This window comes from Penaeus chinensis, chromosome 37, assembly GCF_019202785.1.
Source record: "Penaeus chinensis breed Huanghai No. 1 chromosome 37, ASM1920278v2, whole genome shotgun sequence".
Classification (NCBI taxonomy): Eukaryota; Metazoa; Arthropoda; class Malacostraca; order Decapoda; family Penaeidae; genus Penaeus; species Penaeus chinensis.
Window position 1 is genome coordinate 24327711 of NC_061855.1, and position 17500 is coordinate 24345210.

The 17500-nt window shown below is 40.3% G+C and overlaps 2 protein-coding genes across 2 annotated transcripts in view; both read right to left on the reverse strand.

The window, feature by feature from the left end:
- Positions 1-5979, reverse strand: part of LOC125045350 — a 7094-nt gene extending 1115 nt beyond the window's left edge. Inside the window, exons 1-6 of the mRNA XM_047642556.1 lie at positions 5806-5979; positions 5512-5656; positions 4724-4897; positions 3945-4171; positions 473-1856; positions 1-112 (exon numbers count right to left, since the gene is read on the reverse strand). The exon at positions 1-112 is cut by the window's left edge and continues 36 nt beyond it. Of these exons, the coding sequence (XP_047498512.1) occupies positions 57-112; positions 473-1856; positions 3945-4171; positions 4724-4897; positions 5512-5656; positions 5806-5892 (2073 nt within the window). The 5' untranslated portion in view covers positions 5893-5979 and the 3' untranslated portion in view covers positions 1-56. The remainder of the gene's footprint in view (positions 113-472; positions 1857-3944; positions 4172-4723; positions 4898-5511; positions 5657-5805) is intronic.
- A 1849-nt stretch (positions 5980-7828) lies between these two features.
- LOC125045351 (neurotrimin-like) overlaps positions 7829-17500 on the reverse strand; it is a 14071-nt gene continuing 4399 nt past the window's right edge. Inside the window, exons 5-7 of the mRNA XM_047642557.1 lie at positions 10393-10577; positions 9155-9319; positions 7829-7852 (exon numbers count right to left, since the gene is read on the reverse strand). Of these exons, the coding sequence (XP_047498513.1) occupies positions 7829-7852; positions 9155-9319; positions 10393-10577 (374 nt within the window). The remainder of the gene's footprint in view (positions 7853-9154; positions 9320-10392; positions 10578-17500) is intronic.

Here is a 17500-nt window from a genome sequence, read left to right on the forward strand (position 1 = left end):
CTTCACTTGCACTGCAACTTCAATCCCCCAGCGCCACCGTGTACCCAACCTCTTTACTATGTGGTTGAGTGGAGATCTTGACCACACAGAGCTAGTTCGGTAGCAGGTAGGCCTACGAGACATCAAAAGATCGAAATATATGTAGGAAAACTCAAATCCATTCTTTGAAAATGTTATCTTATTTTTGTACCACGAGAACAAATATTCATTCGCTGTTCAGGATATTTTAAAAGTTACACGATGTACCACGAGAACAAATATGCTTTAGGATTTTTACATTACATTTTTGTACCACGAGGACAAATACTGCTTACGATATATAAAATTACATTATATTTCTAGTTCATGGGAACAAGTATATTTTAGAATACCTAAATTTACGCTGTAGTTCTGTTCCATGAAAACGAGTATATGTTATGATATCTAATGTTAACATGAGACAAACAAATCACGGTTCAGGGTGCCTACTCACTCTCGGCAACGGAGGACAGTCCACACCTCTCTTCGCAGCAGTTGGTCTGTAGACTATAAAGACCAGAGGGGTCCAGGACGCCCGACGGCTCCTGCTGGACCGAGTGTTGCACCTGATGGGCGCCTTGGGGGCAGTGGGACGGGTAGTGGGGCGAATACTGGTGGTACTGGGGATGGACGTCGAGTTGGTGAAGCTCGTGGGAAGCCTCGACGTGGCGATAGGATGGCGAAACCTCCTTCTGATGGTGAGGCGGCGGTCTGTGGATTGGGTGAGAGGATGGACGCTGGGATGGATGCTCGAAGTCTGGATGACATTCCACCTGCGATCGAAGGCGAGGTTCCTTCTCGTGCTGACGAAGGTCCTCGCTGTCTTCGCCGTGGGAGTAAAAGCTCTGCGGGTGATGGAGTGGCTGCAGGGGATGGTCGAGGACCTGGTGCGCCGTGTACTTCTTAAAATGCTGCTGGTACTGAGGGTCGTGTGGATAGGAGGGCTGTGAAGCGTGGTGTAGCGGGTGTTGAGGTTCTTGCTGGTAACAAGGGCAAGTATACTGTGCTGGATGGGTGTTCTGCTGCACGTCTTGCTGAAGCCGCTGCTCTTCGTACTGCTGTTGAATGTGCGGCTGTCCATGGAAAATGACCTGACTCGAAGGCCGAGCTGTCGTGGCAGGATTGTGTCTGGGAGTAGGCGGGGTGTCCGAGTGGTGCTGAACCACACTGGCTCGGCATGGACTTGAGTCAGGCGAATCCACGAACCGAGAACCAGGAACATGTTTCTGACATGAAGTGTACTGTGTATTAGACCCCTCGTGCACCGCTGTGGATTTAACATTCACATCTTTTATGTCTCCTTCTTGCTCTTCCTCTTCTTCGTCCTCGGGAAACTCCGGTATGACCTCCTGGCACGAAGGAACCTGACGTGGCGGAAGCATCGTCTCGTACGAGGTTAAGGTGGTCGGACACACATCGGGGATGTTTGAAGACTGACACACCGACCTCACCCCTAGACTCTCCTGCTCCGTGAACTCTCCGAAAGACGACGGATTCACAACCCGGCTGCAAGATGCGTCGCTGTAAGCACACTGCTCTTGCTTCGTCGGGGCGGTACTCTTGGTCGAGACAACGCTGCCATCCGAAGCCCGGCGCTGCTCCTCGTGTGTGTGCGTTGCATGTGCGTGCGGCGGCGTCACGTGAATCTGCGGAGGCGCTACGCGGGTCTGAGGGTAAGGATCCTCTTGCGAACTCGCGGGGCCTTCCAGCGACGTGGCTCCTTCCTCGGACACGTTGAGAACCTGCACGCACAGAGGCTCCGTGGACTTCTGCGGGGACTCGAAACTCGCTCGCAGGGTGTTCGTGCTCGTCCCCTCGCTGTCCGTGTCTCGTCTGACCTGCTGGATCCGACGACAAGTACTTATATAAGAATGATATAAACCTACTGATATTTCGTCAGAATTAAAAAGAAAGAAAGAAAAAAAAGAACGTTTGGGAGCACTCATATTTTATGTTGTAATATAAACCTAAAATCACCAGAAGATATTTAAAAATTCCCAACTCGTTCATTTTTCGAAAGCCATTTAATCACGCCAGTATAATTTGTGCTCAGTAAGTGAAATATACAGCTTGCCCGACAGGTTAATACGAAGTCGTAATTGATTATTCTTGTCCTGGTTTTAATAATCATAATAATGATTCTGATGTTAATACTAATACTGATATCATTTGTATTGATAATAGCAATAATGATATTGAGAATAGACATTTTAGCATTGAACAAATGTGATAATAATAATGATGATAATAATGATAATAACACTAATACAAATACTAATACTACTATTAATAACAACAATGATAATGAAGATAATAAAATGATAATAGTAATAATAAACACAATAACAGTTATAGCAAATACCCTTGTTATTCAATAATGATATTGCTGATGCTGCCGCTAGGAACACTAATGCTTTTTACGTCTGGCGGAAGTTTGGTGTAACTGAATAAACGACAGATAAAAGAATTCTTGGGTCTTTATTTTGCCTCTACTTTCTTCCCCCAAGACCAGCTTTCTCCCTAAGTGACATTATAGAACGAGTGCGAAGTGCCACGACTGCTCAGTGATGTGAACAATCTCTTATATGATGGCTCACACACACAGATACAGACACATACATTAACACACACACACACAGATACAGACTCATATATTCACACACACACACACACACAGATACAGACTCATATATTCACACACACACACAGATACAGACACATACATTCACACACACACGCACACAGATACAGACACATACACTCACACAGACACACACACACACACACAGATGCAGACACATACATTCACACACACACACACACAGATACAGACACATACATTCACACACACACACACACACACACAGATACAGACTCATATATTCACACACACACAGATACAGACACATACACTCACACACACACACACAGATACAGACACATACATTCACACACACACACAGATACAGACACATACACTCACACACACACACAGATACAGACACATACACTCACACTGACACACACACACAGATACAGACACATACACTCACACAGACACACACACACACACAGATACAGACACATACATTTCACACACACACACACACAGATACAGACACATACACACACACACAGATACAGACACATACATTCCCACACACACACACAGATACAGACACATACACTCACACAGACACACACACACAGATACAGACACATACACTCACACACACACACACACACACACACACAGATACAGACACATACATTTCACACACACACACAGATACAGACACACACACACACACACACACACACACACACACAGATACAGACACATACACTCACACACACACACACACACATAAACACAGATACAGACACATACATTCACACACACACACACACACACACACGCACACACAGATACAGACACATACACTCACACAGACACACACATAAACACAGATACAGACACATACATTCACACACACACACACATACACACACACACACATACACACACACACACACACACACACACACTCACAGAAACACACACACACACTCACACAGACACACACACACACACACACACACACACAGATACAGACACATACACTCACACAGACACACACACACACATAAACACAGATACAGACACATACATTCACACACACACACACACACACACACACACACACAGACACACACACACACCCAACAAAACAAAACACAGCAAGAAGAAAAAAATCTGAGCAAGGAGAAAGAGGGGGAGAGAAAAAGCGACGAAGGCAGGGAAAGTCGAGAAAGGAGTGAGCGCTGAGACTTTTCTCCTCGAATTATGTTCTCGACATTTCAGGCTCAGGACAGACGTTTAAGAGCCGGGGAAAAATACTCTATCTAGGACAAAGTGACTTTACATCTAGGTACAGATCTGTAGGTACACACTCCAGGTACGGAAGACAGGGAATAGTGTGTTGGTCTCCAGGGGACTCGGGCGTGAGGGTTCTACGGTACATAAGAAAACGTACCTGATACTCTGGTGGGGGCACACTGGGGTTCAGAGACATGAGGTCCCCGTAGGTGGTCGAGCCCGGCGTGGTGGAGGGAGTGTACACGCTGTAGGTGGTCGGCTTGCGAGCGTTGGCTGCGGGAGACGAGGGGACGTTTGGGATGAAGTTATGGAAGGGCGTGGTCGTCCTCTTTGCTGCGTACAGAGCTACATCCATCAGGACGCTCTTGAACACACACGCGCACGCGCGCATGTACACACACACACACACACACACACACACACACACACACACACACACACACACACACACACACACACACACACACACACACTCATATATTTATATATATACATATATGTATGTATATATATACATATATTATATATATATATATATATATATATATATATATATATATATATATATATATATATATATATGTGCTTGCGAGTTTGTGAGTTTCACTGTGTTAACATGACTACTAATGAAACAGCGAATTCCAAATGTCTTTACTTACCAAAAACTCTCACGTACATGCAAAGCTCTTGTTGTGAAGCACAGAAAAGCCAACAGCACCTGAATACACAAAATATCCCACAATTACCTAACTACATCCAAACTTCCCAACAAAAGAAAAACAAACAAACAAAACAAACAAAAACAACGTGCTCTTGCATGCTTACCCGAGTTCTTTTTGAAGACGTAACGGCGGAGGAAACATGAAACAATAACAATATTGAGGATCAAAAGAGCTGCGCCGGTTAAGCAGATGATGATGAGGATGAGGCGAGGAACCCTTTGTTGAGACCCGCCCCCCATGCTGCTGCTGCTGCTGCTGGCGGCCTCCTCGACCACACCTTGGAGACACATGGGGCCGTTTACTGTTATGGTGCACGTTCGACTTCCTCGGTATTTTGTGTGATGTGTGTATGCAAGGTAGGTTGGTGTCGTTGTTTATTTTGAATCGTTGCGAAGTTTGTGTACTTAATCTGACATGTTCTGTAGTTTATTTGGTTTATTTTTGGTATTCGCAATGATTAATCTTGCAAAAAAATGAATTTGTCATATGAATTTATAGCTTTGTCAATCAAAATGTGCTAAAAAAAAACAAATTATTAATGTAATTTCTTCAATTACGTGTAGCTGACTGACAATTTTTAACTGCTCTTATCATTTGCCTAATGCTATGGAATTCAGAGTTCATTATTTCTTCATTGTTATTTTACAGTCCTCAGTGAGATAGCTCCAAGCCATCATACAAGTCCCTAATGTATTTTTACAGCCTCCCACCATAAAAAAAGTACTTTTACTCCGTAAACCAGTGTTAATGGCACGATAACAATCCTATTAAACCAATTTATCTGCCACTACGTTTTCCTGCAACGTTCCAACGCCCGTTTTTTTTCCCCCAGCGCCCTGACGGAACTCCACGATCCTCCTGTGGAAAGAACCCCAAGCCTTCTGAACTGACCTAGCATCGTGACCGCAACTGAGGGCGGAGTGAACGAGGAGCGGCCTTGGTTGTTGTAGGCCTGGAGGGCGAAGGAGTACTCGGTGGCAGGCCTCAGGCCCTCCACGAGGACTTGGCTCCTGTTGAGGCCGGGCTCCTCCTGAAACTGTGAAAAGTGCTGCTGTGTATGATCCGTGTATAATGATTACTTGATTACTTGGATATACATATATATATATATATATATATATATATATATATATATATATATTACCACACTATTGTTGTATTTGTTAATGCTCATACCAAACTCACCAGGAAGTGCGATGACGATGACGGATGGAATCTGACCGAGTAGCCCTGGATGGAGGTGTCCTCGGGGTCGGAGCGCCACGACAGCATCACACTTGTTGCCGACGCCGCCACTGCCTGGGGAGGCCAAGGGAGGGGAGTTATTTGTATGTCTCTATGTATCTGGACACACACACATACGCATACACAGACACACACACACAGACACAGACACAAACACACACACATACGCACATGCAGACACACGCGGATACAGAATGTTATAAGTGTACTTGCATGCACGTATACATACAGTATATTTATTTTCACGTAAAAAAAAAAAAAAAAAAAAAAAAAAAAAAACATGGATACATGAAAAGAGAAACTTGTATGTGCGTGTTCAAAAGGAGGTCTATATATCTACATTTCTATCTACGTGTATACGTATACGAATACACACATATATACATACAAACACACACATACTGATATAACATTCCGTATGCATGTACGTGAAAACGAAATGAACTGAATTTCACACCAATGTCATCCCGAACAAAGGGTCTGTCTACCCATCCCCTAGATAACGTCAGTCCGACTGCCTCTGTTCTCGGGGAAGGACGCGTAACAAGCTGTCCTCGTCTCAGCCACAGCACTTTCATTTCCCTCGCAGTAGGACCTTTCCTGTTTATGCCGCGCTGTTTGAGACATTCGACCGAGATGGATGGTGGCAGGGTAGGCGCAAATATTATTTAATAATTCTAATGGATTCAAGGTTATTTCAGCTTCGTGTAATGTTGGAAATTCAGAGGGTTTTTATTTTCTTTCGTGAAATTTTGCCGCGTTTTGATATTCGCATTACAGCGGTATCACTGTTATTAAGAAAAAATAGCACGTAATCTAAACTTTGCAACTGCTCCTTCGTCACTAAAATGATATTCCATAAAGGTTTTACAAAACGTTTGAATGTAAAATGTACAGCATATACACATATACATATTACATATATACACAAACATGTAAATGTATTATGATATATATATACACATATACATATGCATATACATATCTATCTATCTATCTATCTACCTATCTATCTATCTGTACACATCTCTCACTCCCTCTCTCTCTCTATTTATGTATATATATGTATGTATACATATATGTATATATATGTATGTATACATATATGTATATATATGTATGTATACATATATGTATATATATGTATGTATACATATATGTATATATATGTATACATATATGTATATATGTATGTATACATATATGTATATATATGTTTGTATACATATATGTATATATATGTTTGTATACATATATGTATATATTTGTATGTATACATATATGTATATATATGTATGTATACATATATGTATATATATATGTATGTATACATATATGTATATATATGTATGCATACATATATGTATATATATGTATGTATACATATATGTATATATAAGTATGTATACATATATGTATATATAAGTATGTTTACATATCTGTATATATATGTATGTATACATATATGTATATATATGTATACACAAACACACACACACATATATATATATATATATATATATATATATATATATATATATATACATATATGTATATATCTGTATGCACAAACACACACACATATATATATATATATATATATATATATATATGTATATACACACATGCTTATTTGTATATATATGTACACACACACACACACACACACACACACACACACACACATATATATATATATATATGTATATATATGCATGTATATACATATATGTATACATATGCACGTGTATGTGTATATATCTACACACACACACATATATACATATATGTATATACGTATGTGTGTATATTTACATATACACATATATATGTGCGTGTATGTAGCTGTGGGCTATGCGCATACCCCCCCCCCCCCCTCTCTCTCTCTCTCTCTCTCTCTCTCTCTCTCTCTGATGACTCTTTTTCTCGTTATAAGTCAACATTCCTTAAAAGTGCAATCAATTTAACGTTTTTTTCCCCAAGCATCCTGCACATTAAACTTTAGATTTATATTTTCAGTCCTCATCTCTTCACTAACCTATAATGAAGCTATTGCCATATTTATGAAACATTTTGTTGTTTCTTCCTCTCTACTTTCTAATTCTACTTCTACTTCTTGTGCATTGAGAATGGTGGGGAGGCAATACAACATTAACCATTGCCTGGTATTATCATCAGGAAATAATGATAAGGGCCAACGGATGATAGTGAATACGAGGGTGAAAAAAAGAAAAAGGAGATGGATAATATTGATGATGATGATGATGGTGATGGTGGTGGTGATGGTGATGATGGTGATGATGATGATGGTGGTAGTGATGGTAACGGCGATAATGATGATGGTGATGATGATGATGGTGATGATGGTGATGATGGTGATGGTGATGATGATGACGATGGTGATGGTGATCGTGATGATGATGATGTTGATGGTGATGATTGTGATGATGATGATGATGGTTATGATGGTGATGATGGTGAGGATGATGAAGAGGATGATGATGACAGTATTAATGATAATAGTAATGATGATAACGGTGATAATGATACTGGTAATAATGATTTCTAAAAATATTCAACTACCATATCCCTATTAAGTCAATCTACAGTCATTTACCCTCTTCATTTTCGCCCGAAAAGAAAATCTCACTCAGGGCTCCTCGCCATAATTCTATCGTCAACTTTTCTAATCTAATCCTACTTTGCCATAAATCTACTTCTGATAAACTTCATCAAGTCCTTATCAACTCTTCCTTATCACGGCCAATCATCCATAACTCTTAATTACTTTTCGTTAGTGACTTTTTTTTTTTTTTGCGTAGCCTTGCTGACAGATCAGTTAAACGACCTCCTTTTTTCGACAGGAATATAGATCATGGTGATAAATAATAATGATAATGATAATGATGAGAGTGGTAATGATAATGATGATAGTGAGATACTAATGATGATTAATGGTGGTGATGGGGAGGGTGATGGATATGGAGATGGAGATGGAGATAGAGATAGTGATGGTGATAGTGATGATGATGATGATGATGATGATGATGATAATGATAACGATAAAAAAACAATAATCTTTGTAATAATCATGATAACTCCTCCCCCTACTAATATTTGCAATAACGATGATGATAACAATTATGATAATGATAATATCAACATCAGAAACAATAATGAATATAACCATAACAATAAAAACAAAAACATAACATTACAACCATCACTACCACAACCACAACCACAACATTCCCGAAAGAACAGCAAAGTTAAGGAAGACCTCACTCACCGTCAACTCCTCGGGCGTAGCCGGAGGCGCAGGGGGGAGCAGGGAGAAATGGATCACGAAGGAACCGTGGGCGTTGCGACTGATGCAGGTGTAGTTCGTGTAGTCCTTCTCGATCACGTCACGGACTCGCAGCATCGAGGACCACTCTGTCACGCCGTCGGTCAGCTGATGGGGCAAAGGGGTGGTTGGGGGGTGGGGCAAGGGAGGTTGGGGGGTGGGGTAAGGGAGGTTGGGGGTGGGGCAAGGGGGGTTGGGGGGTGGGGCAAGGGGTGGGGCATGGGGTGGGGTGGGTTAGGAGGGACGTCAGGAGGGATGTTGGTCGGTGTGGGGATTGTGGGGAGGGGAGGGGAGGGGAGGGGGTGACGTCGGGAAGTCAGGAGGATGGGTGGAGAGACCGTGGGGGGGGGGGGGGGGAGATTAGGATTAAATAATTGAGGGAGAAATAAAAGAAAGAGGGAAGGAAAGGAAGGATGGATGTAAAAGGAAGGGTGGAAAAGAAAGAGAAGAGAGAAATAATGAGTGATTAGGTGTCCTTCCTTATCTGGTAGCGTAAGACGGGTAGAAAAATATGAAATGCTTTGCGACATAATTTGATCCTGATAACTTTGTGACTATAACATGGACCGTCGGCTGCCATCCTGCGTAGAAATTAACACCGTTACGCACCCTGAATCCCAAATGGACATCTAGATACTATTAAGCCTACGTGACGTTGCGTCCCATGTCTGTATAATTACAGAACAACCATTTCCGCTGCTAATGTGAACGTGGCTGACGGAGTTTCAAGGACAATAAGCCCTTCCAACTGTTTAAACGCACGTCCTGTAATATTCATTTTAAATATCACACAAACCACATTCGTCACGATAGACATGTCAAATCACGATAGTTGTATGAATAGTCACAACAGTCATCTCAAATCTGAATGATCATATAAATAATCACAACTGCCATGTGAATTGTCACAGCAATCCTCTAAAATCACAATATTAATCTAACCAGTCCTCTAAAATCCCGGGTTATATAACCAGTCATCTAAAGTCACAATACTCACATAAACAGTCACAACAGTCAAATGAATAAACACAATAATCATCTCAAATCACAAGAGCCAGAAAGCCAGTCACAATCATCATAAAACACGTAATAGCAGTCATAACATCGCAATAACCACAGTAATCATACGAACAGTCACAGCAGCCCCATGAAATCCCAGCAGGCATTCAAAATCACAATACCTTCGGCGAACTGATGGAGTATTTCCGATCAGTGTAGATCACACGATCATCGTTGACAGTCCACTTAAAGGAAGGCGCTGGAGCTGCGTGCACTCGACAGTCCAGCTGGCCTTTGTCACCAACAGCTGCCCACCACCTGTCGACCTGCGTTCCATTGGCGATGTCGCTGGCTGACGTCGGCGGCTCTGATAACGAGAGGCAAGGTCATGAAGAGTTTGACAATTTGAATTTCACTGGGGATGTGCTGCAGTGACTGGGGTATTAACATGGGCTTTGGGAAACCGGGTGCTGGGAAGATCACGGCGCTAATTAATAATGTTTTTTTTTTTTTCTAATTGAGTTGTGTTATGTTCATTGTTATGCATGTCATAGCGAGTGCTGTCTTAACATTGTTGTTATGATTGATGTTAGCATTACTGCTATGAACGTCACTTCCATGATCTTTATTTTTTGTTATCTTTAAAATAGTATTATTATCTCTGTCATTACTATTATAACCTACAGAATAATTGTATTATTTCTATAGTATCGTTGTTACAATCGCTATTACTGTCATCATTATCAAAATATTACTATATCTATGTATATATTGTTACTCGTATAATAAATACATTTTAATTATTGCCATTACTGCTATTATCCTTTTCATCTTCATTACTTCCGTCATCATTTCCGTCATTATCAACATTATAAACATAATCCGAGTTTTTAAACAAAGGAAAATGACCAAGAATTCCTTACGTGTTGAGTTACATAACGCTCCTCACACTTTTAATTGGGCGAAGCATTTCAGACTGCAAACGATACAACACTTTATGGGATAGAAAATCTGTGCAGTTTTGAATGCACACAAAACACATGCGAACACGGAAAAGAAAAATAAAGAATGAAAAAATTAATAAAGGTGGAGTACAGAAAATACAGAAATACAAAAGAATAGAATATAGAAAGACAGACAGATAAATAGGTAAATTGACAGAAGAAAAGAAAGACAAATATATAAACAGATAGATAGACAGACGAACAAATAGATAGACAGACAGATAGATAGACAGATAGATAGACAGACAGGTAGATAGACAGGCAGATATATATATATATATATATATATATAGATATATATAGATATATAGATAGACAGACAGGCAGACAGATAGACAGACAAGCATAGAAAGACACTTAGAAGGGTAGATATATACATAGAATGAAAGAGAGAGAGAGAGAGAGAGAGAGAGAGAGAGAGAGAGAGAGAGAGAGAAAGAGAGAGATAGAGATAGATAGATAGATAGATAGATAGATAGAGAGAGAGAGAGTGAGAGAGAGAGAGAGAGAGAGAAGAGAGAGAGAGAGAGAGAGAGAGAGAGAGAGAGAGAGAGAGAGAGAGAGAGAGAGAATGAGAAAGATATAGACAGGCAGATAGATAGATAGACAAACAGAGAAAGACATAGAAAGACATATAATGATAGGTATATACATGAATTATATTTGTGTGGGACACGGAATGAAGGATGAGATCCAATAAGAATTAAAGAAAAAAAAAAATGCAATAAATACCTAAATAGACAAACGGTGTTTAGAAGATTCTGAGCTTCAATCTCCCAGTAAGAAGTGAAAAGATCTCACACGACTTCGTTTTCCGTGTCGCAAGCAAGACGTTAGAGCAGACAGCTGTTTTAACATTCGTAAGATATTTTATTTCACTTAGGGGAACAGACGCGTCGTGGCTGGGGACGCGAAAAGGGTAAAGCATAGACAAGGAAAAATGTTCAAAACCTGAATAATAATGTTGGGACGTCGGGGAGACAAGCCGTAATTTGTTATTTTATGTTTATTCATTATATAGTTATAACATATATGTCGTCACAGTCACACGCACACAGACACACACACACGCACACAGACACACACACACACACACACACGTACACAAACTCGTTTCATATATATATATTTCTTTCGTTTTGTTTTTCGGTCGTATTCTCTCTGTTTCTTTTTCGTCTTTCTCTTTTTCCTGTCTATCATCACTGTCATTTCTGTTAAATTGAACATAAGAAATTAATTCATACAGCTTTTTATATGTCACGTGTTTTGATAAATTTGTACTAGGCTAAATCTGTCTATCGTATAAGGTATAGCTAAATCTAAGTAATCTATCATATAAACTGTAGCTAGATCTAACTAATCTATTATACAAAAAATAGTTAAATCTAAGTAATCTATTACAACAGATATTATTAAATCTAACTAATCCATTACAGCAGATATTATTAAATCTAACTAATCTATCATACAAAATGCATTCAAATTTGACTAATCGTTCATACAAGATGTATCTAAATCTAACTAATCTACCGTGCAAGATCTATTCAAATCTAACTAATCCATCATACAGGATAAATATATATTTTAAAATCTAACTAATCTACCATACAAGATATATTCAAATCTAACTAATCCATCAGCGTAACTAAACCTAACGACCCTTCCAAACGTCACTCAAATCAGCCTCCCAAAATGAAGACTAATTGAACTCAAACCTAATACGAGACACCATCACGCAATTAAGTTATCCAGCGGCCAATCCACAGCGCTTTATAGATGCAACGGTTAATCCCCTTCCTTGGTGGGGGTGAATCTTCCCGGACCCGACTGCTTTCAGGTGTCTTGGTCGGCGGCGAGGGCAAAGTTGCTTGTGTCAGACAGGTAAACTATATTGTGCGGAATCAATTTCCTTCAGGTGGTGGTGTTTGGTGGTGATGGTGGTGGTGGGTATGGTGGTGATGGTGGTGATTGGGGTGGTGGTGGATATGGTGGTGTTGGTGGTGATGGTGGTGGTGATGGTGGTGGTGATGGTGGTGGTGTTGGTGATGGTGATGGTGGTGGTGATTGTGGTGGTGTTGGTGATGGCAGTGATGGTAATGGTAGTGATGGTGCGGGGGTGATGGTGGTAGTGGTGTTAGTGATGGTGGTGATGGTGGTGGTGTTGGTGATGGTGGTGGTGTTGGTGATGGTGGTGGTGTTGGTGATGGTTGTGATAGTGATGGTGGTGGTGATGATGATGGTGGTGATTGTGGCGGTGTTGGTGAAGGTGGTGGTGATGGTGGTGGTGAGGGTGATGGTGATGGTGGTGGTGATGGTGATGGTGATGGTGGTGGTGTTGGTGATGGTTGTGATGGTGATGGTGGTGATGGTGTTGGTGATGGTGGTGATGGTGGTGGTGTTGGTGATGGTTATGATGGTGATGGTGGTGATGGTGTTGATGATGGTTGTGATGGTGATGGTGATGGTGATGGTGGTGGTGATGGTGATGGTGGTGATTGTGGTGGTGTTGGTGATGGTGGTGGTGATGGTGGTGGTGAGGGTGATGGTGGTGGTGATGGTGGTGGTGTTGGTGATGGTTGTGATGGTGATGGTGGTGATGGTGTTGGTGATGGTGGTGATGGTGGTGGTGTTGGTGATGGTGGTGGTGATGGTATTGGTGATGATGGTGGTGATGGTGGTGGTGATTATGATGGTGATGGTGGTGGTGTTGGTGATGGTTGTGATGGTGATGGTGGAGATGGTGTTGGTGATGGTGGTGATGGTGGTGGTGTTGGTGATGGTGGTGGTGATGGTAATGGTGATGATGGTGGTGATGGTGATGGTGATGGTGATGGTGGTGGTGGTGATGGTGATGGTGGTGGTGATTGTGTTGGTGATGGTGGTGATGGTGGTGTTGATGGTGTTGGTGGTGGTTATGGTGTTGGTGGTAGCGTTGGTGATGGTGGTAATGGTGGTAGTGATGGTGGTGGTGTTGGTGATGGTGGTTGTGATGCTGATGGTGCAGGTGCTGTTGGTGATGGTGGTGAAGGTGGTGGTGGTGTTGGTGATGCTGATGGTGGTAGTAGTGATGATGATGGCGATGATGATAATGATGATGATAGTAATAATGGAAATAATAGTAATAATGAGAATGCTACCAAAAATAATGATAATAATAATGGTAACAATAATAATAATGGTAACAATATTAATAATAATGATAATAATAATAATAATAGTGATAATAATAAAAATAATGATACTAATAATAATACTAATAATAATGATAAAAATAATTGATAATAACAGCAATAAACATAAACACAAACATAGACATAATAATAATAAAAGAATAATAATAATAAAAACAAAAAAATATGAAGATGATAATAACGATAATATAAATAATAATGACAATAATAACGATAATTGATAATTCATAGCCTGACGACTGGCTCCTGTCACTGCCTGTTTATTGTGCCCCTGAAATACCCCCTGAAGTATGACCTTGACCTTGACCTTAAGTGAGCAAGACTTCTGTTATGAACGAAAGACTTAACACGGTTCCACAAAGCACACGGTTAAAGGCTCACAATCAGGTTTTTGTTATTATTTACGTTTAAGAAGTAAATGGCATTGTAACCGTCGTTTAAATTTCCTTGAGTTGCTGATCGCGATTTTTGTCTCGTGGTTTCGAGGGAATAAAATGTAAGATATGTTCATTTCGAAGATCGCATGATAAAAAGGACTAAATAGAATGTAAAGAAGAGGATGAAGGAGAAAATGGAGGAGAGGAGGAAGAGGAAGAAGATGAAGAAGAAGAAGGAGGAGGAGGAGATATAGAAGAAGAAGAAGTAAGAAGAAGAGAAAATAGGAGAAGAAGAAGGAGTCAATGAAGAAGAAAAAGAAGAAGAAGAAGAAGAAGAAGAGAAGAGAAGAGAAGAGAAGAAGAAGAAGAAGAAGAGGATGAAGAAGAAGAAGAAGAAGAAGAGAAGAGAAGAGAAGAAGAAGAAGAAGAAGAAGAAGAAGATGAAGAAGAGAGAAGAAGAAGAAGAAGAAGAAGAAGATGATGAAGAAGAGAGAAGAAGAAGAAGAAGAAGAAGAAGGCAAAGGAGAAGGAGAAGAAGAGGAATGAAAATAAGAACCAGAAAAAGAGAAGAAAAGGAAAAACTTAGACCCAATCCACCTTTATCTCAAGTCACACTGGATTTGGGTAAGTACAAAATCTTTTATTCAGGCGATGCAAGAGTACTTTATGAAAAAAAGTTTTGTGATTTGTATTCCTCCCTTGGGAAGGCGACTGATTACGACCAACAAAACTTTATCAACAAAGTTCAAGTTCAGATAGAAATATTCTCGAGCTTAAGTGAAGCACTAAAACCTTGTGTGTGCATTCAGTCTTCTATGGATCAGAGATGAAATAACGTACAGTGTTGTTTTAAAGTATCTTCATATTACTTAATTCGCTTTAAGAAAATGTATTTCTCTATTGTTTACCTTAAATCCTGAAGTTAGAATATATACTAATTCCGTATATCTGATTCAGTATATCAACTGAAGTTTGATAAACCCCGAGTTCCCGAGTGTATAGCGTACTGAAGATAGAATTTCGGTTCGAAAATTTTGTAATCAGCAGATCCGATTACTGTGTATATTGCCAAGGACTCTCTCTCTCTCTCTCTCTCTCTCTCTCTCTCTCTCTCTCTCTCTCTCTCTCTCTCTCTCTCTCTCTCTCTTCTCACTCTCTCACTTTCTTGTTCTCTGTCTCTGTCTGTCTGTCTGTCTGTCTGTCTCTCTCTCTCTCTTTTCTCTCTCCTTTCACTCTTTCTCTGCCTCTCTCTCTCTCTCTCTCTCTCTCTCTCTCTCTCTCTCTCTCTCTCTCTCTCTATTTCTCTCTCTCTCTCTCTCTCTCTCTCTCTCTCTCTCTCTCTCTCTCTCTCTCTCTGTATGTCAGTCTCTGTTTGTCTGTCTCTACACCCCCCCCCCTCCTCTCTCTCTCTCTCTCACCCTCCTTCCCTTCTTTCTCTCTCTCTGTCCCTCCGTTTCTTTGTCTCTCTCTCTCTCCCTTCCTCCCTCCCCCTTTCTCTATTTCTCTTCCTTCCTCCCACCTCTTTTTCTCTCCCTCCCTCCCTCTCTTTCTTTTTATCTCCCTCCCTCCCTCTCTTTCTTTTTCTCTCCCTCCCTCCCTCCCAATCTTTCACTTTATCTCTCTCTCTACCTCCCTCCCTCCCAATCTTTCACTTTCTCTCTCCCTTCCTCCTTCCCTCCCTCCTCTCTCTTTTTCTCTCCCTTCCTCCCTCATTCTCTTTTTCTCTCCCTCCCTCCCCCCCCTCTCTCTCTCTTGACCAATTCCCGTGGCTTAGAGAATCTCATCAACCACACCTAACCATACATAACCAAATACCAATTAACTTTTTATACACTACGCAACCTGTTCTATCCAAACTTAAAATAACTTAAAAATTACCCCAAAAACAACATGAATTGAAAATAAAAGAACTTAGAAATAACTCAAAGACAAAATTACAAAAAAATTGAATAACTTGCAAATACCTCAAAACCAAACTAATAAAAGCATATTAAGTTAAGAATAATACCAAAATAAAACAAATAAGAAATAAGATTACTTGACAATATCCCCAAAACAAAACAAATGAAAATAAAACGACTAAAGAATAAACCAAGAACCACAAAAAAATAACTTAAAAATAACCCCAAAATAAAACAAATAGAAAATTAAAATATCTTAAAATAACAAAGGAGCAAAACTAATAAAAATTAAATAACTAGAAAATAACCCAAAAACCTAAACAGATAAAATTGAAATAATGAAAATACCCCCCCCCCCCCAAAAAAAAAAAAAAAAAAAAACGAAAATAACAAAAAAAAAAAAAAAAAAGAAGAGAAAAATCTAATAACTTAAAAATAACCCAAGAACAAAACTAATAGTAAAAACATAACTTAAAATCGACCCCAAAACAAAACCAACTTTAATCCCAACTCAAGCCAGTCGAATCCCAGCGGCGATTAATCTATCAAATACCCCGTTATTAATCTACGGCTCTCATAACAGCGTTTGCCAAGTTGGTGACATGCGCAGGCCGTCGAAATGTAATGGAAGAGAGGCGGTGATATAACTCTGGACCCAGAAATGTGCATGACAGTTCATGGCAGAGTCATTTATCTGGTCAGAAAGTGGTTTAGCGTTGTTACGTATGCTATGGCCGCCTATCTATCATCGGGTAATAGAGAGGCTGTGGCTTTTTTGGGGGGGTTGTAATTTGAATAGGTAGGTGGGTAATGACTT